Genomic DNA, 23789 nt, shown 5'->3' on the forward strand with positions numbered 1-23789 from the left:
CAAGTCCTTCTTGGCCAATCCGGAGCCATGAGTATAGTTCTTACTCCTCTACGTCTTATAATTCTCAGCACCTTAGGTATGAGAAGCAGAGGAGGGAACACATACACCGACTGGTACACCCACGGTGTTACCAGAACGTCCACAGCTATTGCCTGAGGGTCTCTTGACCTGGCGCAATACCTGTCCCGTTTTTTGTTCAGACGGGACGCCATCATGTCCACCTTTGGTATTTCCCAACGGTTTACAATCATGTGGAAAAAACTTCCCGATGAAGTTTCCACTCTCCCGGGTGGAGGTCGTGCCTGCTGAGGAAGTCTGCTTCCCAGTTTCCATTCCCGGGATGAAACACTGCTGACAGTGCTATCACATGATTTTCCGCCCAGCGAAAAGTCCTTGCAGTTTTTGCCATTGCCCTCCTGCTTCTTGTGTCGCCCTGTCTGTTTACGTGGGCGACTGCCGTGATGTTTTTCCCACTGGATCAATACCGGCTGACCTTGAAGCAGAGGTCTTGCTAAGCTTAGAGCATTATAAATTTACCCTTAGCTCCAGTATATTTATGTGGAGAAAAGTCTCCAGACTTGATCACACTCCCTGGAAATTTTTTCCTTGTGTGACTGCTCCCCAGCCTCTCGGGCTGGGCTCCGTGGTCACCAGCATCCAATCCTGAATGCCGAATCTGCGGCCCTCTAGAAGATGAGCACTCTATAACCACCACAGGAGAGACACCCTTGTCCTTGGATATAGGGTTATCCGCTGATGCATCTGAAGATGCGATCCGGACCATTTGTCCAGCAGATCCCACTGAAAAGTTCTTGCGTGAAATCTGCCGAATGGAATTGCTTCGTAGGAAGCCACCATTTTTACCAGGACCCTTGTGCAATGATGCACTGTTTTTAGGAGGTTCCTGACTAGCTCGGATAACTCCCTGGCTTTCTCTTCCGGGAGAAACACCTTTTTCTGGACTGTGTCCAGAATCATCCCTAGGCACAGCAGACGTGTCGTCGGGATCAGCTGCGATTTTGGAATATTTAGAATCCACCCGTGCTGTTGTAGCAGTATCCGAGATAGTGCTACTCCGACCTCCAACTGTTCCCTGGACTATGCCCTTATCAGGAGATCGTCCAAGTAAGGGATAATGAAGACGCCTTTTCTTCGAAGAAGAATCATCATTTCGGCCATTACCTTGGTAAAGACCCGGGGTGCCGTGGACAATCCAAACGGCAGCGTCTGAAACTGATAGTGACAGTTCTGCACCACGAACCTGAGGTACCCTTAGTGAGAAGGGCAAATTTGGGACATAGAGGTAAGCATCCCTGATGTCCCGGGACACTATATAGTCCCCTTCTTCCTGGTTCGTTATCACTGCTCTGAGTGACTCCATCTTGATTTGAACCTTTGTAAGTGTTCAAAAAAAAATTTTTAGAATAAGTCTCACCTAGCCTTCTGGCTTCAGTACCACAATATAGTGTGGAATAATACCCCTTTTCTTGTAGTAGGAGGGGTAATTTAATTATCACCTGCTGGGAATACAGCTTGTGAATTTTTTCCCATACTGCCTCCTTGTCGGAGGGAGACCTTGGTAAAGCAGACTTCAGGAGCCTGCGAAGGGGAAACGTCTCGACATTCCAATCTGTACCCCCGGGATACTACTTGTAGGATCCAGGGGTCCTGTACGGTCTCAGCGCCATGCTGAGAACTTGTCAGAAGCGGTGGAACGCTTCTGTTCCTGGGAATGGGCTGCCTGCTGCAGTCTTCTTCCCTTTCCTCTATCCCTGGGCAGATATGATCTTATAGGGACGAAAGGACTGAGGCTGAAAAGACGGTGTCTTTTTCTGCAGAGATGTGACTTAGGGTAAAAAACGGTGGATTTTCCAGCAGTTGCCGTGGCCACCAGGTCCGATGGACCGACCCCAAATAACTCCTCTTCCTTTATACGGCAATACACCTTTGTGCCGTTTGGAATCTGCATCACCTGACCACTGTCGTGTCCATAACATCTTCTGGCAGTTATGGACATCGCATTTACTCATGATGCCAGAGTGCAAATATCCCTCTGTGCATCTCGCATATATAGAAATGCATCCTTTAAATGCTCTATAGTCAATAAAATACTGTCCCTGTCAAGGGTATCAATATTTTTAGTCAGGGAATCCGACCAAGCCACCCCAGCTCTGCACATCCAGGCTGAGGCGATCGCTGGTCGCAGTATAACACCAGTATGTGTGTATATACTTTTTATGATATTTTCCAGCCTCCTGTCAGCTGGTCCTTGAGGACGGCCCTATCTATAGACGGTACCGCCACTTGTTTTGATAAGCGTGTGAGCGCCTTATCCACCCTAAGGGGTGTTTCCCAACGCGCCCTAACTTCTGGCGGGAAAGGGTATACCGCCCATAATTTTCTATCGGGGGGAACCCACGCATCATCACACACTTTATTTAATTTATCTGATTCAGGAAAAACTATGGTAGTTTTTTCACATCCCACATAATACCCTCTTTTGTGGTACTTGTAGTATCAGAAATATGTAACACCTCCTTCATTGCCTTTAACGTGTGGCTCTAATAAGGAATACGTTTGTTTATTCACCGTCGACACTGGATTCAGTGTCCCTGTCTGTGTCTGTGTCGACCGACTAAAGTAAACGGGCGTTTTAAAACCCCTGACGGTGTTTTTGAGACGTCTGGACCGGTACTAATTGTTTGTCGGCCGTCTCATGTCGTCAACCGACCTTGCAGCGTGTTGACATTATCACGTAATTCCCTAAATAAGCCATCCATTCCGGTGTCGACTCCCTAGAGAGTGACATCACCATTACAGGCAATTGCTCCGCCTCCTCACCAACATCGTCCTCCTACATGTCGACACACACGTACCGACACACAGCACACACACAGGGAATGCTCTGATAGAGGACAGGACCCACTAGCCCTTTGGAGAGACAGAGGGAGAGTTTGCCAGCACACACCAAAAACGCTATAATTATATAGGGACAACCTTATATAAGTGTTTTCCCTTATAGCATCTTTTTTATATATTTCTAGCGCCAAATTAGTGCCCCCCCTCTCTGTTTTAACCCTGTTTCTGTAGTGCAGTGCAGGGGAGAGCCTGGGAGCCTTCCCTCCAGCCTTTCTGTGAGGGAAAATGGTGCTGTGTGCTGAGGAGATAGGCCCCGCCCCTTTTTCGGCGGCCTCGTCTCCCGCTCTTAACGGATTCTGGCAGGGGTTAAATATCTCCATATAGCCTCCGGAGGCTATATGTGAGGTATTTTTAGCCAAAATAGGTATTCATTTGCCTCCCAGGGCGCCCCCCTCCCAGCGCCCTGCACCCTCAGTGACTGCCGTGTGAAGTGTGCTGAGAGGAAAATGGCGCACAGCTGCAGTGCTGTGCGCTACCTTTAGAAGACTGAGGAGTCTTCTGCCGCCGATTCTGGACCTCTTCTTACTTCAGCATCTGCAAGGGGGCCGGCGGCAAGGCTCCGGTGACCATCCAGGCTGTACCTGTGATCGTCCCTCTGGAGCTGATGTCCAGTAGCCAAGAAGCCAATCCATCCTGCACGCAGGTGAGTTCACTTCTTCTCCCCTAAGTCCCTCGTTGCAGTGATCCTGTTGCCAGCAGGACTCACTGTAAAATAAAAAACCTAAGCTAAACTTTTCTAAGCAGCTCTTTAGGAGAGCCACCTAGATTGCACCCTTCTCGGCCGGGCACAAAAATCTAACTGGCTTGGAGGGGGGTCATAGGGGGAGGAGCCAGTGCACACCACCTGATCGGAAAGCTTTACTTTTGTGCCCTGTCTCCTGCGGAGCCGCTATTCCCCATGGTCCTTTCAGGAACCCCAGCATCCACTAGGACGATAGAGAAATATATTATCAAATTGATCTGTCAGCTCATCTGTCCAAGCTGCAATTGCGCTACACACCCATGCCGACGCAATTGTCGGTCTTAGCACAGCACCCGTATGAGAATAAATACACTTTAATGTAGTTTCTTGCCTGCGATCTGCAGGGTCCTTAAGGGCTGCTGTGTCAGGAGATGGTAGCGCCACTTTCTTGGACAAGCGCGTCAGGGCCTTGTCCACAGTGGGGGGTGATTCCCAAATCTCCCTGTCCTGCTTAGGGAAGGGGTATGCCATATAAATTCTTTTGGGGATCTGCGGTCTCTTATCCAGAGTCTCCCAAGCTTTTCCAAAGAAATCATTCAATTCATGAGATGTGGGAAAGTTAATAATCTGTTTCATTTCCTTAAACATGTGTACCTTTGTGTCGGGGACCGAGGGTTCATCCACAATATGCAACACATCCCTTATTGCCACGTTCGTACACTGAATGGTTTTAGTCACCCTAGGGTGCAATTTTACTTCGTCATAGTCGACACTGGAATCAGAATCCGTGTCGGTAGTAGTGTCTTGTGTTAAGGGACGCTTTTGAGACCCCGACGGGCCCTGTGAGTCGGTCCAATCCGAGGATTGACCCCCTGATGTCCCCCCTAATTCAGCCTTATCAAGCCTTTTATGTAAAGATGCCACACTTGCATTCAACATATGCCACATGTCCATTCAATCTAGAGTCGGCACAACCGACGGGGACACACCACTCATTTGCTCCACCTCCTCCTTGGAGAAGCCTTCCGCCTCAGACATGTCGACACACACCTACCGACACCTCACACACACAGGGATTAACCTATAAGGGGACAAAACCCCAACCAGGCCCTAAGGAGAGACAGAGAGAGAGTATGCCAGCACACACCAGCGCTTAAAAACACTGGAAAAAATATGTCCAGATAGCGCTTTTCTATATATAATATGCCAGTTCCCACTCACTGCGTCGCTAATGTGCCCCCCTCCTCTTTTTCCAGCCTGTGAAGTTCAGCAGGGGAGAGACCAGGGAGCCAGCGTTTTCCTCATGCAGCTTCTGTGGAGAAAATGGCGCCGGTTAGTGCTGAGGATCAAGCCCCGCCCACCCGACGGCGGGCTTCGGTCACAGTGATTTTTCAATAAAAATGGCGGGGGATCATAGATTTACTGCCTCCGCAGCCTAATCAAACTGTATTTGCCCAAATGTGAGGTTTATTGCTGCCCAGGGCCGGCCGCCCCGCCCCCCTGCACCCTTCAGTGCTGCTCTGTGTGTGTGTGACTGGGAGCAATGGCGCGCAGCTTACCGCTGCGCGCCTTACCTCATGAAGATCTGATGTCTTCTGCCTTCTCTATCTGGCTTCTATCTTCGGCATCTGTGAGGAGGACGGCGGCGCGGCTCCGGGACGAACCCCAGGTGAGACCTGTGTTCCGACTCCCTCTGGAGCTAATGGTGTCCAGTAGCCTTAGAAGCAGTGCCCAACTTGACAAGCCAGCTCTGCTTCTCTCTGCCAACAGGACTCCCTGAAAATAAAAAACCTAACAAAATTCTTCTTCAACAGAAAACTCTGGAGAGCTCTCTGCAGTGCACCCATTCTCCTCTGGGCACAAGATCTAACTGAGATCTGGAGGAGGGGCATAGAGGGAGGAGCCAGTGCACACCCATAGTCAAAGTTCTTTTTAGGTGCCCTATCTCCTGCGGAGCCCGTCTATACCCCATGGTCCTTACGGAGTCCCCAGCTTCCTCTAGGACGTAAGAGAAATAGGGTTTGTTACCACAAACTAACACATCCTTATCAATATTACCTACGCAAGCTCTATCACCTTAATCTGCAATATTTTACATGGCAAAGATTTCTTGCTTAAAAGTGTTTATAATGCTAAAAAGGTGTAATAGAGGTTTCAGTTTCCGACTGATTCATGTGCAATAGAGGTAAATCAAATGGATATAGCTTTGAGATGAAGATGATATTATTTTGTACATTTTATTTGGTATAGATTATAATATTTATATATATGAATTTTTGTCACAGTGGGAGGAATTCACATTTTAAATTAAGTTTCAGGAACAGTGATGCTATCAATGAGGAGATAGTTACCTTGATTGCTGTTATGCTGGTAATACACTTGTCCACAGCCCAAAATTTGACTCCAGTTTGGCCACACACAAGTGGCCAATGCAGCTGTTTGCAGCTTGGGGAAAATGTTCTCTTCAGCTACCATCGGACTTCAGTGGACGGCACTGGAATGGTCACTATAGCTTTTATGCTTATAGCCTTTTTTTTTTTTTTTTTAAGTAATAGGTATAAATAAACCAGTACCAAGAATACTCCTTTTATCAGGTGAAGAGAGACCATTACCTGAGAACTGAACTGTACGAGTACCATGTACTGGTTTGGTGTTGAGTCTCGGATGATTTTCATATGCTCAATAACTTCATTAAATGGAGCCACAAACTTCATCAGATCATGGCTGGTCATTGTAGCACGGACTGTAAGGATGCAAATCATTGCACTGCGCCTGACGTCCTCTTTCAGTGATGTCATCTTACTAAAAAGAGACCGCATGTTATTTTATATCTTACAGCAGGCAGTGAGTTACAGAAATATAAAAACTTTACATACTTCAGAAGTAATTACTGAGGAAAGAGGGGGCCCAGGACTTCCTGACAGAGAACATCAGACACATTGGTGACATAGGACAATCCACATCAGATATGAGTCCTGACCGCCTATACAGGTTTGAATGGTCACAGTAACAGGTGAAGGTGCACCCAGAGAGTAAAAAATAAGAATTTACTTACCGATAATTCTATTTCTCGTAGTCCGTAGTGGATGCTGGGAACTCCGTAAGGACCATGGGGAATAGCGGCTCCGCAGGAGACAGGGCACATCTAAAGAAAGCTTTAGGATCACCTGGTGTGCACTGGCTCCTCCCCCTATGACCCTCCTCCAAGCCTCAGTTAGGATACTGTGCCCGGACGAGCGTACACAATAAGGAAGGATTTTGAATCCCGGGTAAGACTCATACCAGCCACACCAATCACACTGTACAACTTGTGATCTGAACCCAGTTAACAGCATGATAATAGAGAAGCCTCTAGAAAAGATGGCTCACTACAACAATAACCCGAATTTTTTGGTAACAATAATTATGTACCAGTATTGCAGACAATCCGCACTTGGGATGGGCGCCCAGCATCCACTACGGACTACGAGAAATAGAATTATCGGTAAGTAAATTCTTATTTTCTCTGACGTCCTAGTGGATGCTGGGAACTCCGTAAGGACCATGGGGATTATACCAAAGCTCCCAAACGGGCGGGAGAGTGCGGATGACTCTGCAGCACCGAATGAGAGAACTCCAGGTCCTCCTCAGCCAGGGTATCAAATTTGTAGAATTTTACAAACGTATTTGCTCCTGACCAAGTAACTGCTCGGCAAAGTTGTAAAGCCGAGACCCCTCGGGCAGCCGCCCAAGATGAGCCCACCTTCCTTGTGGAGTGGGCATTTTAAGATTTTTGGCTGTGGCAGGCCTGCCACAGAATGTGCAAGCTGAATTGTACTACAAATCCAACGAGCAATCGTCTGCTTAGAAGCAGGAGCACCCAGTTTGTTGGGTGCATACAGGATAAACAGCGAGTCAGATTTTCTGACTCCAGCCGTCCTGGAAACATATATTTTCAGGGCCCTGACAACGTCTAGCAACTTGGAATCCTCCAAGTCCTTAGTAGCCGCAGGTACCACAATAGGTTGCTTCATGTGAAATGCAGAAACCACCTTTGGTAGAAATTGAGGACAAGTCCTCAATTCTGCCCTGTCAGAATGAAATATTAAATAAGGGCTTTTATATGATAAAAACCGCCAATTCTGACACACGCCTGGCTGAAGCCAGGGCTAACAGCATCGTCACCTTCCATGTGAGATATTTTAAGTCCACAGTGGTGAGTGGTTCAAACCAATGTGACTTTAGGAAACTCAACACAACATTGAGATCCCAAGGTGCCACTGGAGGCACAAAAGGAGGCTGTATATGCAGTACCCCTTTTACAAATGTCTGAACTTCAGGCACTGAAGCCAGTTCCTTTTGGAAGAAAATCGACAGGGCCGAAATTTGAACCTTAATGGACCCTAATTTTAGGCCCATAGACAGTCCTGTTTGCAGGAAATGGAGGAAACGACCCAGTTGAAATTCCTCTGTAGGGGCCTTCTTGGCCTCACACCACGCAACATATTTTCGCCAAATGCGGTGATAATGTTTTGCGGTTACGTCCTTCCTGGCCTTGACCAGGGTAGGGATGACTTCTTCTGGAATGCCTTTTTCCTTCAGGATCCGGCGTTCAACCGCCAAGCCGTCAAACGCAGCCGCGGTAAGTCTTGGAACAGACAAGGCCCCTGCTGGAGCAGGTCCTTTCTTAGAGGTAGAGGCCACGGTTCGTCCGTGAGCATCTCTTGAAGTTCCGGATACCAAGTCCTTCTTGGCCAATCCGGAACCACGAGTATAGTTCTTACTCCTCTCCTTCTTATGATTCTCAGTACTTTTGGTATGAGAGGCAGAGGAGGGAACACATACACTGACTGGTACACCCACGGTGTTACCAGAGCGTCCACCGCTATTGCCTGAGGGTCCCCTGACCTGGCGCAATATCTGTCTAGTTTTTTGTTTAGACGGGACGCCATTATGTCCACCTTTGGTTTTTCCCAACGGTTTACAATCAGGTGGAAGACTTCTGGGTGAAGTCCCCACTCTCCCGGGTGAAGGTCGTGTCTGCTGAGGAAGTCTGCTTCCCAGTTGTCCACTCCCGGAATGAACACTGCTGACAGTGCTATCACATGATTTTCCGCCCAGCGAAGAATCCTTGCAGCTTCTGCCATTGCCCCCCTGCTTCTCGCGCCGCCCTGTCTGTTTACGTGGGCGACTGACGTGATGTTGTCCGATTGGATCAATACCGCCTGACCCTGAAGCAGGGGTTTCGCTTGACTTAGGGCATTGTAAATGGCCCTTAGTTCCAGAATGTTTATATGAAGAGATGTCTCCAGGCTTGACCATAAGCCCTGGAAATTCCTTCCCTGTGTGACTGCTCCCCAGCCTCGCAGGCTGGCATCCGTGGCCACCAGGACCCAGTCCCGAATGCCGAATCTGCGGCCCTCTAGAAGCTGAGCACTCTGCAACCACCACAGGAGGGATACCCTTGTCCCCGGTGACAGGGTTATCCGCTGAAGCATCTGAAGATGCGACCCGGACCATTTGTCCAGTAGGTTCCACTGGAAAGTCTTGCGTGGAATCTGCCAAATGGGATTGCTTCGTAGGAAGCCACCATTTTTACCCAGAACCCTTGTGCATTGATGCACTGAGACTTGGTTCGGTTTTAGGAGGTTCCTGACTAACTCGGATAACTCCCTGGCTTTCTCCTCCGGGAGAAACACCTTCTTTCTGGACTGTGTCCAGGATCATCCCTAGGAACAGAAGACAAGTCGTCGGAACCAGCTGCGATTTTGGAATATTGAGAATCCAATCGTGCTGCCGCAACACTACCTGATATAGTGCTACACCGATCTCCAACTGTTCCCTGGATCTTACCCTTATCAGGGAATCGTCCAAGTAACGGATAACTAAAATTCCCTTCCTTCGAAGGAAAATCATCATTACGGTCATTACTTCAGTAAAGACCCGGGGTGCCGTGGACCAACCCTACGGCAGCGTCCGAACTGATAGTGACAGTTCTGTACCATAACCTGAAATACCCTTGGTGAGAAGGGTAAATTTTGACATGAAGGTAAACATCCTTGATGTCCCGAGACATCATGTAGTCCCCTTCTTCCAGGTTTGCAATCACTGCTCTGAGTGACTCAATTTTGAATTTGAACCTCTGTATGCAAGTGTTCAAAGATTTTAGATTTTAAAATCGGTCTCACCGAGCCGTCTGGCTTCGGTACCACAATAGTGTGGAATAATACCCCGTTCCCTGTTGCAGGAGGGGTACCTTGATTATCACCTGCTGGGAATACAGCTTGTGAATGGTTTCCAAAACTGCCTCCCTGTCAGCGGGAGACGTCGGTAAAACAGACCTTTGGAAACGGCGAGGGGGATACGTCTCGAATTCCAATTTGTACCCCTGAAATATTACCTGAAGGATCCAGGGGTCTACTTGCGAGTGAGCCCACTGCGCACTGAAATTCATTGAGAACGGGACCCCACCGTGCCTGAACTTGTAAAGCCCTAGCGTCATACTGCGGGCTTGGCAGAGGCGGAAAAGAGTTTCTGTTCCTTGGAACTGGCTGATCTCTGCAGCCATTTTCCTCTCCCTCTGTCACGAGCAGAAAAGAGGAACCCTTTTGTCCGCTTGCCAACCAGGCCTGCGCCTGATAATACGGCGTCTTATTTTGAGAGGCGACCTGGGGTACATCCCCTCTTTTAAGGCAATACTTCCAAATGCCGTTTGGAATCCGCATCACCTGACCACTTTACTGGTATAATTGGACAACGCACTTATACTTGATGCCAGTCGGCAAATATTCCGCTGTGCATCATGCATATATAGAAATGCATCTTTTAATTGCTCTATAGGCAATAATATACTGTCCTTATCTAGGATATCATATTTCCAGTCAGGGAATCCGACCACGCCAACCCAGCACTGCACATCCAGGCTGAGGCGATTGCTGGTCGCAGTATAACACCAGTATGTGTGTAAATACATTTTAGGATACCCTCCTGCTTTCTATCAGCAGGATCCTTAAGGGCGGCCATCTCAGGAGAGGGTAGAGCCCTTGTTCTTACAAGCGTGTGAGCGTCTTATCCCCCCTAGGGGGTGTTTCCCAACGCACCCTAACCTCTGGCGGGAAAAGGTATACTGCCAATAACTTTTTAGAAATTATCAATTGTTATCGGGGGGAAAACCACGCATCATCACACACCTCATTTTATTTCTCAGATTCAGGAAAACTACAGGAAGTTTTTCCTCACCAACATAATACCCCTTTTTTTGGTGGTATTCATATTATCAGAAAAGTGTAAACTTTTTCCATTGCCTCAATCATGCAATGTGTTATTTGGAAATCACGGTTGTCTCTTCACCGTCGACACAGGAGTCAGTATCCGTGTCGGCGTCTGTATCTGAGGTAACGGGCGCTTTAGAGCCCCTATATGAGACGTCTGGACATGCACAAGCTGAGTAGCCGGCTGTCTCATGTCAACCACTGTCTTTTATACAAAGCTGACACTGTCACGCAATTTCAACAGTACATCCACTCAGGTGTCGACCCCCCAGGGGGTGACAACACTATTACAGACACTCTACTCCGTCTCCTCATCATTTTTCTCCTCATACATGTCGACACAAACGTACCGACACACAGCACACACACAGGGAATGCTCTGATAGAGGACAGGACCCCACTAGCCCTTTGGGGAGACAGAGGGAGAGTTTGCCAGCACACACCAGAGCGCTATATATATATACAGGGATAACCTTATATAAGTGTTTTTCCCTTTATAGCTGCTGTATTGTTTATACTGCGCCTAATTTGTGCCCCCCTCTCTTTTTTAACCCCTTTCTGTAGTGTAGTGACTGCAGGGGAGAGCCAGGGAGCTTCCCTCCAACTGAGCTGTGAGGGAAAATGGCGCCAGTGTGCTGAGGAGATAGGCTCCGCCCCTTTCTCGGCGTCCTTATCATCCGTTTTCTTGTATGTTTTGGCAGGGGTTAAATGCATCCATATAGCCCAGGAGTTATATGTGATGCATTTATTTTAGCCATAAAAGGTTTTCTAACGATTTATTGCGTCTCAGGGCGCTGCCCCCCCAGCGCCCTGCACCCTCAGTGACCGGAGTGTGAAGTGTGCTGAGAGCAATGGCGCACAGCTGCGGTGCTGTGCGCCTACCTTTATCTGAAGACAGGAAAGTCTTCTGCCGCCGATTTTTCCCGGACCTCTTCGCTCTTCTGGCTCTGTAAGGGGGCCGGCGGCGCGGCTCCGGTGACCCATCCAGGCTGAACCTGTGATCGTCCCTCTGGAGCTAATGTCCAGTAGCCTAAGAAGCCCAATCCACTCTGCACGCAGGTGAGTTCGCTTCTTCTCCCCTTAGTCCCTCGATGCAGTGAGCCTGTTGCCAGCAGGTCTCACTGAAAATAATAAACCTAAACTAAAACTTTCACAAAGAGCTCAGGAGAGCCCCTAGTGTGCACCCTTCTCGTCGGGCACAGAAAATCTAACTGAGGCTTGGAGGAGGGTCATAGGGGGAGGAGCCAGTGCACACCAGGTGATCCTAAAGCTTTCTTTAGATGTGCCCTGTCTCCTGCGGAGCCGCTATTCCCCATGGTCCTTACGGAGTTCCCAGCATCCACTAGGACGTCAGAGAAATATGTATTAGAACAAAATAGGAGAAAGAAAGGAACTCTCTTTGTAGGGGCACTCTGCCTATGTCTAGAATATAACTTCTCTTCTATTATAGAATTTTTACGGATTTTTATTGCCCCTTGGATGACTGCAATTTTAATGCATACCTAAAGTAATATTACTGACATAAGCAGAGTGCTCCTACAAAGAGTTCCTTTCTTTCTCCTATTGTGTTCTAGTACTTCAGAAGTAGTTACATTTTGGCAGTTCTTTTACAAAGGACAGGGGTGGGGGGGGGGGGGGGGTTCTAGATGTCTTTAATGAAAAGAGAAGCATAGGAATTAATGTAACGAATAGATCAGCAAAGAATGCTACACAGCAAGTTTAAACAAACATGTAATTCACTGGCAGCTAACAGACTTAAGGGCCATACACACTAGACGATTATTATGACTGGTATGGCCGATACCGACGATTGTAAATGAAATATCGTTCACGTCTAGTGTGTAGGGTCTTAGCAATCGACGATGTGCGCCCCCGTGTTCATTGATTGCAGGTTGGTGGTCGCTTGTGACATCGTTCATCACGACATGCCACGATGAGCGATGTTCACGATGTAAACAATGCTCCTCCTCCCCGGCAGCAGCTCCATTCTAGCTGAGCCGCTGATGGGAGCCGCAGGCCCAGCGTCTCCCACTGCCCAACCAATTAATTTTCACCCACTGCCCCACCAATCTCCACTGTGCCACCAACTTAATACAAAATTCATTATAATGGGTTCATAAATAATATATATATATATATATATATATATATATATATATATATATATATATATATATATATATATATATATATATACATATACATATATATAATATAAAGTTTCTTCACTCCCACCGTCACAGTTCAGAAGGCATTTTCTGGGCCTGCATAAATTACTTGCTACTGGAGAGCCCTCTGCATTCCAGGAGAGCAGCTTAGCCTGCATGTCTACAGAGGCACTCAGACTCTGCAACATGATCCGATTTGTGACAATGGTACCGATGTATCAACAATTATACATCGTTTGACGGAAATGATGAGATAGCAGTGGGCATCCCTATGCTCAAGTTAGCTTCTGCCCATATTAGCAAATAATCACAAATTCGTACAGCAAAGGATAGCAGTAGCAGCAATAACAACCACATGTGAGTTAGGTCCTATGTGCTATGACCATTTTACATTTCAGTCTCTTTATATTGGGCAACCAATGAATTTCTTACCCCAACCTGTTAATAGTCACCTAATAAAATGATAATGAATTAATTAAACCTAATATAGGAGTTGGGTACAAGACACTAGCAGTCGGGATGCTGGCAGTTAGAATACAGACAACAGCATCCCAACTTTTTGAAATCCCAACAGGGCCGCAAGAGCAGCTACCCCTAATTCTCTCCCTACCCCTAACCCTCCCCGCAGCCTAAACCTAACCACCCCTGCCCGCAGCCTGACCCAAACCCTCCCTTCCTGCAGCCTAAACCTAACCCTCGCCGGGATACTTACAATCGGGATCCCGGCTGTTGGGATGCCAGCGCCAGCATTTTAACAGGTGTCGAGATTCAAGCGTCGGCATTTTCACGGCTGGGTTCCCGAGTGCGGGATCCCAACTACATCCCTAATATAGAACACACTCTACTTAACAATTATAACACTAGTTTTCACGGGATCAGTACGAAATCCCACTGGACGGGATCCTGGCGGTCGAAATACCGACACCGGAATCCCGACCAGCACAATCCCAACAGGGGTGGCGAGCGGAACGCAGCCCCTTGCAGGCACACTATTTTATTCTCCCTCTATGGGTGTCGTGAACACCCACGGAGAGAGAATATGTCGGGATTGTGCCGGTTGGGATTCCGGTGTCTGTATTCCGACCGCTGGGATTCCGTCCGGCGGGATGTTGACCGCATCCCGTTTTCACCTGTGTTGTAAGAGTACAGTCTGATAGGATGCAACGGTCACATTATTTTTTCAATCTATACCTCATCTCTTGGTAAACTAATCAGCTCCTACGTATTTCAGTATCATTTGCACGCTGAGGATACTATTCTATCCTCCCCAGATTTGTCACCATCTGTATTAGGCCGTGTCACTGAATGCCTTTCTGCCATTTCATCTTGGATGTCATTTTGCCACCTCAAACTCAATATTTCCAAAACAGAATTAATTATATTCCCACCAGCCAAGAGTAGTAACCAACCTGATATCTCCATACTGTTGACAACTCAACAATCTACCCTACCCCACAAGCTCGCTGCCTTGGTGTCATCCTTCATTTGAACTGTCATTTGTGTGACACATTCAGTCGGTCTCTAAATCATGTTCCATGCATCTAAAAACATATCCAAAATACAACCGTCTCTTACACAAGACTCTAATCCATGCTCTCATTATCTCCTGCATTGATTATTGCAATAGTCTCCTTACTAGTCTTCCCAAGAAAAGACTCTCCCCACTACAATCCATTTTGAATGCAAGACGTTCATCTGCGGATCCACTCTGTCAGTCCATCCATTGGTTGCCCATATTCTACCGTATTCAATTTAAAATACTTCTACTCGCATATAAACCTATTAACCAAACTACACCAACATATATCTCTTTGATTATCTCAAAATATCTCCCAACTCGACCTCTCCGCTCTTCACAAGATCTTCGTCTCTCGTCTCTTCACAGATCACTCGCTTCCATTCACAATTGCAGGACTTTCTTTGGGCAGCACCCACCATATGGAATACCCTCCCACGCACAATAACACTCTCCTCTAGCCTCCAAACTTTCAGGCGTTCCCTGAAAACTCACCTCTTCAGGCAAGCCTAACAAATTCCTAACCTTCAAAAGCACTCATATCTAATTGCATCCTATGAGGACTGTCTTTGCAATCTGGTGGGACCACTGTGCTATAGATAGTGCCTATCCTTGTGTATCCTTCCTAATTCTCTATAGATTGTAAGCTTGCGAGCAAGGCATTCCTACCTCTATGTCCGTCTGTTATCACCCAATTGTTTCCAATTGTAAGGCAGGCAGCTACCCGCCATCTTTTGGGTCGAAATGGCTGCGTGACGGTCCGAACATGCCTGGGTTGTCTGGACCGCACTCCCCCAAATGGTGTGTTGACACCCACAAAATGGGTCATCGACACACCGTCACTAATGATTTCAGCACCATTGCGATTCACGCTGAATCGCCTCCGAAATTGTGAGTCCGGGACTGCCGGGGAGTTCAAGAGAAATTGTTAGTGACATCACTCGTTTGCAAGTCGTTTTAATGTATGGCCAGCTTTAGACTGTCTGACCGGAAAACTGTATGCCCAAAGTGAGCGTTGTCGTAGGCAAAAACATGAAAACTGTAAAAACGTGGAAACGTGTGGACAGAGGACCAGGTACCTGCCCGACAGACCTGTTCCACCAAAGCCCTGTGTCGCACATCCCAGAAAGACGCTACTGCCCTAGTGAAATGCGCCGACATACCCCGCACTAGAATAGGCTCGAGTTATGACAGAGCAGATCTAACATGCAATGGTCTATTTTGTACCCGGCCAACCACATTTATGTGCGCTATACACAACTAGCAGAGAATCTGTCGGAGTAAATCCGCAAAGCTCGAACTAGGTCTTGTAGGGCCTAGTCATTCCGGGCCAGGGAAGTCGCCAAAGGAGGAAAATCAGTAAAACAACTTCCTGGTTTAAGTGAAAAGCCGAAACAACTTTCACATGGAATGTAGGAACCGTAAGAAGAACCACTCTATCGTCATGGAAGATGAGAAAAGGCGGCTTGCAAGGCAAAGCCCTTAACTTGGAAACAAGCCAGGCAGAGGAAATAGCCATAAAGAGGACCAGCTTCCAAGTAACAAAATGAAGAACTGGAGAATCTAAAGACTCAATAAAGCCTGTCTGAGTTCCAAAAGGACCAGATTAGGGGCCTAATTTAGACCTGATCGCTGTTGTGAAAATTCGCAAGGCGGATGATTATCGATAGACTGCGCATGCATATGGATCGTAGTGCACAAGCATGAGGTCATACTACGAAAGAATCCAGCGTCTTTTTTGATCGCTAGGCGTACGCAAGTTGACTGACCGGAAGCGGGCATTTGGGGGTGGTAACTGGACGTTTTCTGGGAGTGTCAAGAAAAACGCAGGCGTTCTGCAGCGTTTTCAGGGAGGGTGTGTGACGTCAGCTCCGGCCCGAACAGCCTGTTTCTATCACACTGTAGGAGTAGGTCCTGTGCTATGCACAGACTGTCAAAAATTTTCGATGGCGAGTGAGTTGTGAACGGATTTGCAGCTGACCGTGTTTGCAAAGCTTTTTGCACAGCGTACGCAGACTTGCAAGGGGTGGGTATTCACTCTGCTGGGCAGCGACTATCTTATCGCAAACCTCTGCAAACGAGTGATCAGGTCTGAATTAGGCCCTCAGATCCCATGGTGCTACAGGTAGACAAAACAGTGGTTGAATACGCACCACACCCCGTAAAAAGGTTCGGACCTCTGGAAGAAGGACCAAGCGCCACTGGAAATTTATTGATATGGCTGATATCTGCACTTTCAAAGAACAAAGCTTTAAAACGGCTTCCAAACCACATTGAAGGAAGGCTAAGAAATGAGAAAGGTGAAACTTGAAGAAACACTTCTCTGTTTACACCACAAAACGTAGATCTTCCATACTCTGTGGTAATTGCTTGCTGAAACAGGTTTCTGGGCTCGTAGCATAGAGCGGACTACTAATGGAGAGAAACCTTTAGCTTTCAAAAGCTCGGTCTCAAAAGCCAAGCCGTCAAAGCCAACCAAGGAAGGTCCTCATATAGATACAGGCCTTGATGGAGTAGAAGATGCCACCTGGAACCTGCCGACATTTTACCTGCGTGGCCAGTCTGGAGCCACTAGGATTACCATCACCCACTAATCCTTGATGCGCTTGACTACCCGAGGCAACATTGGGGTACGGAGGAAACAGATATGCTAGATGAAAGTCCTGCATAACAGCCATGGCATCCAAAGGCTCATTCAGGTGTGGTAGTTCTTGCTGCTGCCGTCGCTGTCTTTTGCTGTATGCAACTGAAGTTATATGATAATATGGGCAGAAGCTAACCTGAGCTTAGGGATGCCCAGTGTTGTCGCATCATTTCCATCCAAAAGCGTATAATTGATGATACAATGGTACCATCATCACAAATTGGGTCATGTCTGAGAATCTTGAGTGCCTCTGAAGATGTGCAGCGGAGCTACTCTCTCGGAATGCAGAAAGCTCACCAGTAGAAAGTAAAATCGCAACTGCTAATTTATGAGGCCCTTTGGGTCACCATAGAAACCGGGGAGAAGGACATTATTCGCATTGGGGTGATCTATAGACCACCAGGCCAGGGGCAGGATTTGGACGGGAACCTATTGTTGGACATCACTAAAAAGGCTTTAAAGGGAGAAGTCATAATCATGGGAGACTTTAATTTACCTGATGTAAATTGGGAGGGGTATTTTGCAAGTTCAGCTACATGTGGCAAATTTCTACATTCCTTACAGGGAGCATCTCTCAAGCAATTGGTGAGGGACCCCACTCGCAAAGACTCAATATTAGATTTAATTCTTACAAACGGTGATAGGATATCCGACATATATGTGGGTGAGCACCTGAGATCCAGTGATCATCAAGCAGTATGGTTTAGTATAAAGACAGGATCCAACTCCTGTCACACAAAAACAAAGGTGTTGGATTTTGGAAATGCTGACTTTGCAAAAATGGGGAGATGTTTAAGGGATTCATTGGCGGACTGGAGGAACTTGGAAGGAGTGCAGGAGAGGTGGGAAAAACTAAAAAGTGCAATACTAAGTGCAACAGTCCTTTGTAACAAAAGGGTTAGGAAAAGTACCAGGAAAAGGAAGCCAGTGTGGTTCACAAAAGTAGTATCCACTAGTGTGAAAGCAAAAAAGATGGCTTTTAGGAAATAAAAACAGACTCAAAATAATAATGACAAAGAGGTGTATCTTGACAGACGGAAGGATGCTAAGAAAGTGATCAGACGTGCAAAGGTAGAAGCTGAGAAGAAAATGGCCCAGTCAGTAAATAAAGGGGGCAAAACTTTTTTTTAAGTATATAAGTGAAAGGAGAAAATCAAATGGAGGAATAATAAAAGACTTAAGACAGAGAGTGAGCATTTGGTGGGAGAAAAGGCAATAGCAGTTCACCTAAATAATTATTTTTGCTCAGTATTTACTACAGAAGAAGGAATGGGGCCACAGTTAAGTTGCAAGGACATTCATAAAAATAAGGTAGATGAAAAGTACATTTACAGAAGAGAAGGTGCTAACAGAACTTTCAAAAGTAAAAGTGGACAAATCAATAGATGGGATACACCCAAGGATACTCAAAGAGCTAAAAGTTACGCTGGTTACACCTTTAACAGAATTATTTAACCAGTCACTAAATACAGGTGCCATTCCAGAGGACTGGAAAAGAGCAAATGTAGTTCCACTGCACAAAAGTGGAAGCAAGGAAGAAGCAAGTAACTACAGATCAGTAAGCCTTACATCAGTAGTAGGGAAAGTAATGGAAAAACTATTAAAAGAAAGAGTTGTGGAATATCTTAAATCAAACAACTTACAGGATACAAAACAGCATGGATTTACTGGTGGGAGACCATGCCAAACAAATCTTATTGACTTTTTTGACTCTGTTATGAAAATAATAGATCAAGGGGGAGTTGTAGATGTAGCATATCTAGACTTTAGTAAGGCATTTGACACTATCCCACATCGCAGACTGCTAAATAAACTTGGAAGTGTTGGGGTGGATTATAAAACAGTTAAATGGATAAGAACCTTGTTGCAGGATAGGAAACAGACAGTTGTAGTTAATGGAGTGCAATATATGGAGGGAAATGTTACTAGTGGAGTACCCCAGGGATCTGTACTTGGTCCAGTTCTCTTTAATATCTTTGTTGGTGACATTGCAAATGGTATTGAAGGTAGGGTATGCCTTTTTGCAGATGATACAAAGATATGCAACAGGGTAGACACACCGGAAGGGGTTAAACAAATGATTGATGAGCTAGGTAGGCTTGAGAAATGGTCAAGAACGTGACAACTACAGTTTAATGCTAAAAAATGCAAAATCATGCACTTGGGTCTCAAAAACCCAAAGGCTAAATATAGTATCAAGGGTACTATAATGGAAACTACTGAGGAGGAAAGGGATTTAGGAGTCACTATTTCAAGTGACTTGAAGGCAGGAAAGCAATGCAACAAAGCAATGAGAAAGGCAAGTCAGATGCTTGGTTACATAGGGAGAGGAATCAGTAGCAGGAAAAAAAATAAGATTTTACTCACCGGTAAATCTATTTCTCGTAGTCCGTAGTGGATGCTGGGGACTCCGTAAGGACCATGGGGAATAGCGGCTCCGCAGGAGACTGGGCACAGCTAAGAAAGAATTAGGACTACCTGGTGTGCACTGGCTCCTCCCACCATGACCCTCCTCCAGACTTCAGTAAGGATACTGTGCCCGGAAGAGCTGACACAATAAGGAAAGGATTTTGAATCCCGGGTAAGACTCATACCAGCCACACCAATCACACCGTATAACTCGTGATATTATACCCAGTTAACAGTATGAACATAACAGAGCCTCTCAACAGATGGCTCAACCATAACCCTTTTAGTTAACAATAACTATATACAAGTATTGCAGACAGTCCGCACTTGGGACGGGCGCCCAGCATCCACTACGGACTACGAGAAATAGATTTACCGGTGAGTAAAATCTTATTTTCTCTAACGTCCTAGTGGATGCTGGGGACTCCGTAAGGACCATGGGGATTATACCAAAGCTCCCAAACGGGCGGGAGAGTGCGGATGACTCTGCAGCACCGAATGAGAGAACTCAAGGTCCTCCTCAGCCAGGGTATCAATTTTGTAGAATTTAGCAAACGTGTTTGCCCCTGACCAAGTAGCAGCTCGGCAAAGTTGTAAAGCCGAGACCCCTCGGGCAGCCGCCCAAGAAGAGCCCACTTTCCTCGTGGAATGGGCTTTTACAGATTTAGGCTGCGGCAGGCCAGCCACAGAATTGTGCTACAAATCCAGCGAGCAATAGTCTGCTTTGAAGCAGGAGCACCCATCTTGTTTGGTGCATACAGGATAAACAGCGAGTCAGTCTTCCTGACTCCAGCCGTCCTGGAAACATAAATTTTCAAGGCCCTGACTACGTCCAGTAACTTGGAGTCCTCCAAGTCCCTAGTAGCCGCAGGCACCACGATAGGTTGGTCCAAGTGAAAAGCTGATACCACCTTAGGAAGAAACTGGGGACTAGTCCTCAATTCTGCCCTATCCATACGGAAAATCCAATAGGGGCTTTTGCATGACAAAGCCGCCAATTTTGCCACCCGCCTGGCCGAAGCCAAGGCCAAAAGCATGACCACTTTCCACGTGAGATATTTTAAATTCACGGTTTTGAGTGGCTCAAACCAATGTGACTTTAGGAAACCCAACACCACGTTGAGGTCCCACGGTGCCACTGGAGGCACAAAAGGAGGCTGAATATGCAGCACTCCCTTGACAAATGTCTGAACTTCAGGCAGTGAAGCCAGTTCCATTATGGAAGAAAATCGATAGAGCCGAAAATAAGAATTTACTTACCGATAATTCTATTTCTCGTAGTCCGTAGTGGATGCTGGGGACTCCGTCAGGACCATGGGGAATAGCGGGCTCCGCAGGAGACAGGGCACATCTAAAAAGCTTTTTAGGTCACATGGTGTGTACTGGCTCCTCCCCCTATGACCCTCCTCCAAGCCTCAGTTAGGTACTGTGCCCGGACGAGCGTACACAATAAGGAAGGATCTTGAATCCCGGGTAAGACTCATACCAGCCACACCAATCACACCGTACAACTTGTGATCTGAACCCAGTTAACAGTATGATAACAAAACGAAGTAGCCTCTGAAAAAATGGCTCACAACAATAGTAATAACCCGATTTTTGTAACAATAACTATGTACAAGCATTGCAGACAATCCGCACTTGGGATGGGCGCCCAGCATCCACTACGGACTACGAGAAATAGAATTATCGGTAAGTAAATTCTTATTTTCTCTAACGTCCTAGTGGATGCTGGGGACTCCGTCAGGACCATGGGGATTATACCAAAGCTCCCAAACGGGCGGGAGAGTGCGGATGACTCTGCAGCACCGAATGAGAGAACTCCAGGTCCTCTTTAGCCAGAGTATCAAATTTGTAAAATTTTACAAACGTGTTCTCCCCTGACCACGTAGCTGCTCGGCAAAGTTATAATGCCGAGACTCCTCGGGCAGCCGCCCAGGATGAGGCCACCTTCCTTGTGGAATGGGCATCTACATATTTCGGCTGTGGCAGGCCTGCCACAGAATGTGCAAGCTGAATTGTACTACAAATCTAGCGTGCAATAGACTGCTTAGAAGCAGGAGCACCCAGCTTGTTGGGTGCATACAATATAAACAGCAAGTCAGACTTTCTGACTCCAGCCGTCCTAACTATATATATATATATATATATATATATATATATTTTTAGGGCCCTGACAACGTCTAGTAACTTGGAGTCCTCCAAGTCCCCAGTAGCCGCAGGCACCACAATAGGTTGTTTCAGGTGACAACGCTGACACCCCTTTAGGAAGAAACTGGAGACGAGTCCCAGTTCTGCCCTGTTCAAATGGAAAATTCTAATATGGGCTTTTGTAAAACAAAACCGCCCATTCTTTTTGACAATCGCCTGGCCGAGGCCAGGACTAACAACATGGTCACTTTCCATGTGAGATATTGGTCAACAGCATGGTCACTTTCCATGTGAGATATTTCAAATCCACAGATTTGAGCGGTTCAAACCAATATGATTTTAAGGAATCCCAACACTATGTTGAGATCTCACGGTGCCCCTAGAGGCACAAAAGAACTGTATATGGAATACACCCTTTACAATCTGGACTTCAGGAACTGAAGTCAATTTTTTCTGGAAGAAAATCTACAGGGCCGAAAATTAAATCTTAATGAACCCCAATTTGAGACTCAAAACACTCCTGTTTTCAGGAAGTGCAGAATCGACCTAGTTGAATTTCCTTCGTGGAGCCTTCCTGGCCTTACCCACGCAACATATTTTCACCACATGTGGTGATGACGTTGTGCGGTCACCTCCTTCCTGGCTTTGACCAAGGTAGGTATGACCTCTTATGGAATGCCTTTTTCCCTTCAGAATCCGGTATTCAACCGCCATGCCGTCAAACGCAGCCGCGGTAATTCTTGGAAAAGACATGGTACTTGCTGAAGCAAGTCCCTTCTTAGCTCCCCAGGCCCTTAGTCCTCTGTGAGCATCTCTTGAAGCTCCGGGTACCAAGTCCCTCTTGGCCCATCCGGAGCCACTAGTATAGTTCATACTCCTCTATGTCTTATAATTCTCAATACCTTGGTTATGAGAAACAGCGGAGGGAACCCATACACTGACTGGTACACCCACGGTGTTACCAGAACATCCACAGCTATCGCCTGAAGGTCTCATGACCTGGCGGAATACCTGTCCCGTTTTTCGGGCGGGACGCTATCATGTCCACCTTTGGTCTTTGCCAACGGTCCACAATCATGCTGAAAAACTTCCCTATGAAGTTTCCACTCTCCCGGGTGGAGGTCATGCCTGCTGAGGAAGTCTGCTTCCCAGTCGTCCACTCCCGGAAAGAACACTGCTGACAGTGCTATCACATGATTTTCCGCCTAGCGAAAAATCCTTGCAGTTTTGTCACTGCCCTCCTGCTTCTTGTGCCGCCCTTTCTGTTTACGTGGGCGACTGCCGTGATGTTATCCCACTGGATCAATACCGGCTGACCTTGAAGCAGAGGTCTTGCTAAGTTTAGAGCCTTATAAATTTGCTCTAAGCTTATTTATGCAGAGAGAATTCTCCAGACTTAATCACACTTCCCTGGAAATTTTTTCCCTGTGTGACTGTTCTCCAGCCTCTCAGGCTGGCCTCCGTGGTCACCGGCATCCAATCCTGAATGCCAAATCTGCGGCCCTCTAGAAGATGAGCACTCTGTAATCACCACAGGAGAGACACCCTTGTCCTTGGATATAGGGTTATCCGCTGATGCATCTGAGGATGCGATCCGGACCATTTGTCCAGCAGATCCCACCGAAGAGTTCTTGCGGGAAATCTGCCGAATGGAATTGCTTCGTAATAAGCCACCATTTTTACCAGGACTCTTGTGCAATGATGCACTGACACCTTTCCTGGTTTTAGGAGGATCCCGATTAGCTCGGAGAACTCCCTGGCTTTCTCCACTGGGAGAAACACGTTTTTCTGGACTGTGTCCAGAATCATCCCTATGAACAGTAGACGTGTCATCGGAAAAAGCTGCGATTTTGGAATATTTAGAATCCACTCGTGCTGACGTAGAACTACTTAAGATAGTGCTACTCCGACCTCCAACTGTTCTCTGGACCTTGCCCTTATCAGGAAAGCGTCCATGTTTCCTTTTAAGAAAAATCATCCTTCCGGCCATTACCTTGGTAAAGACCCGGGGCGCCGTGGACAACCCAAACGGCAGCGTCTGAACTGATAG

At 46.9% G+C, this 23789-nt stretch overlaps 1 protein-coding gene across 2 annotated transcripts in view; it reads right to left on the reverse strand.

Annotated features, from left to right (window-relative positions):
• BRAP (BRCA1 associated protein) overlaps positions 1–23789 on the reverse strand; it is a 155897-nt gene that overhangs the window by 85410 nt on the left and 46698 nt on the right. For both annotated transcript variants that reach the window (XM_063964394.1, XM_063964393.1), the window contains exon 4: positions 6214–6403. In XM_063964394.1, coding sequence (XP_063820464.1) covers positions 6214–6403 — 190 coding nt within the window. The remainder of the gene's footprint in view (positions 1–6213; positions 6404–23789) is intronic.

The sequence above is a fragment of the Pseudophryne corroboree genome, chromosome 1 (assembly GCF_028390025.1).
Source record: "Pseudophryne corroboree isolate aPseCor3 chromosome 1, aPseCor3.hap2, whole genome shotgun sequence".
Taxonomy (NCBI): Eukaryota; Metazoa; Chordata; class Amphibia; order Anura; family Myobatrachidae; genus Pseudophryne; species Pseudophryne corroboree.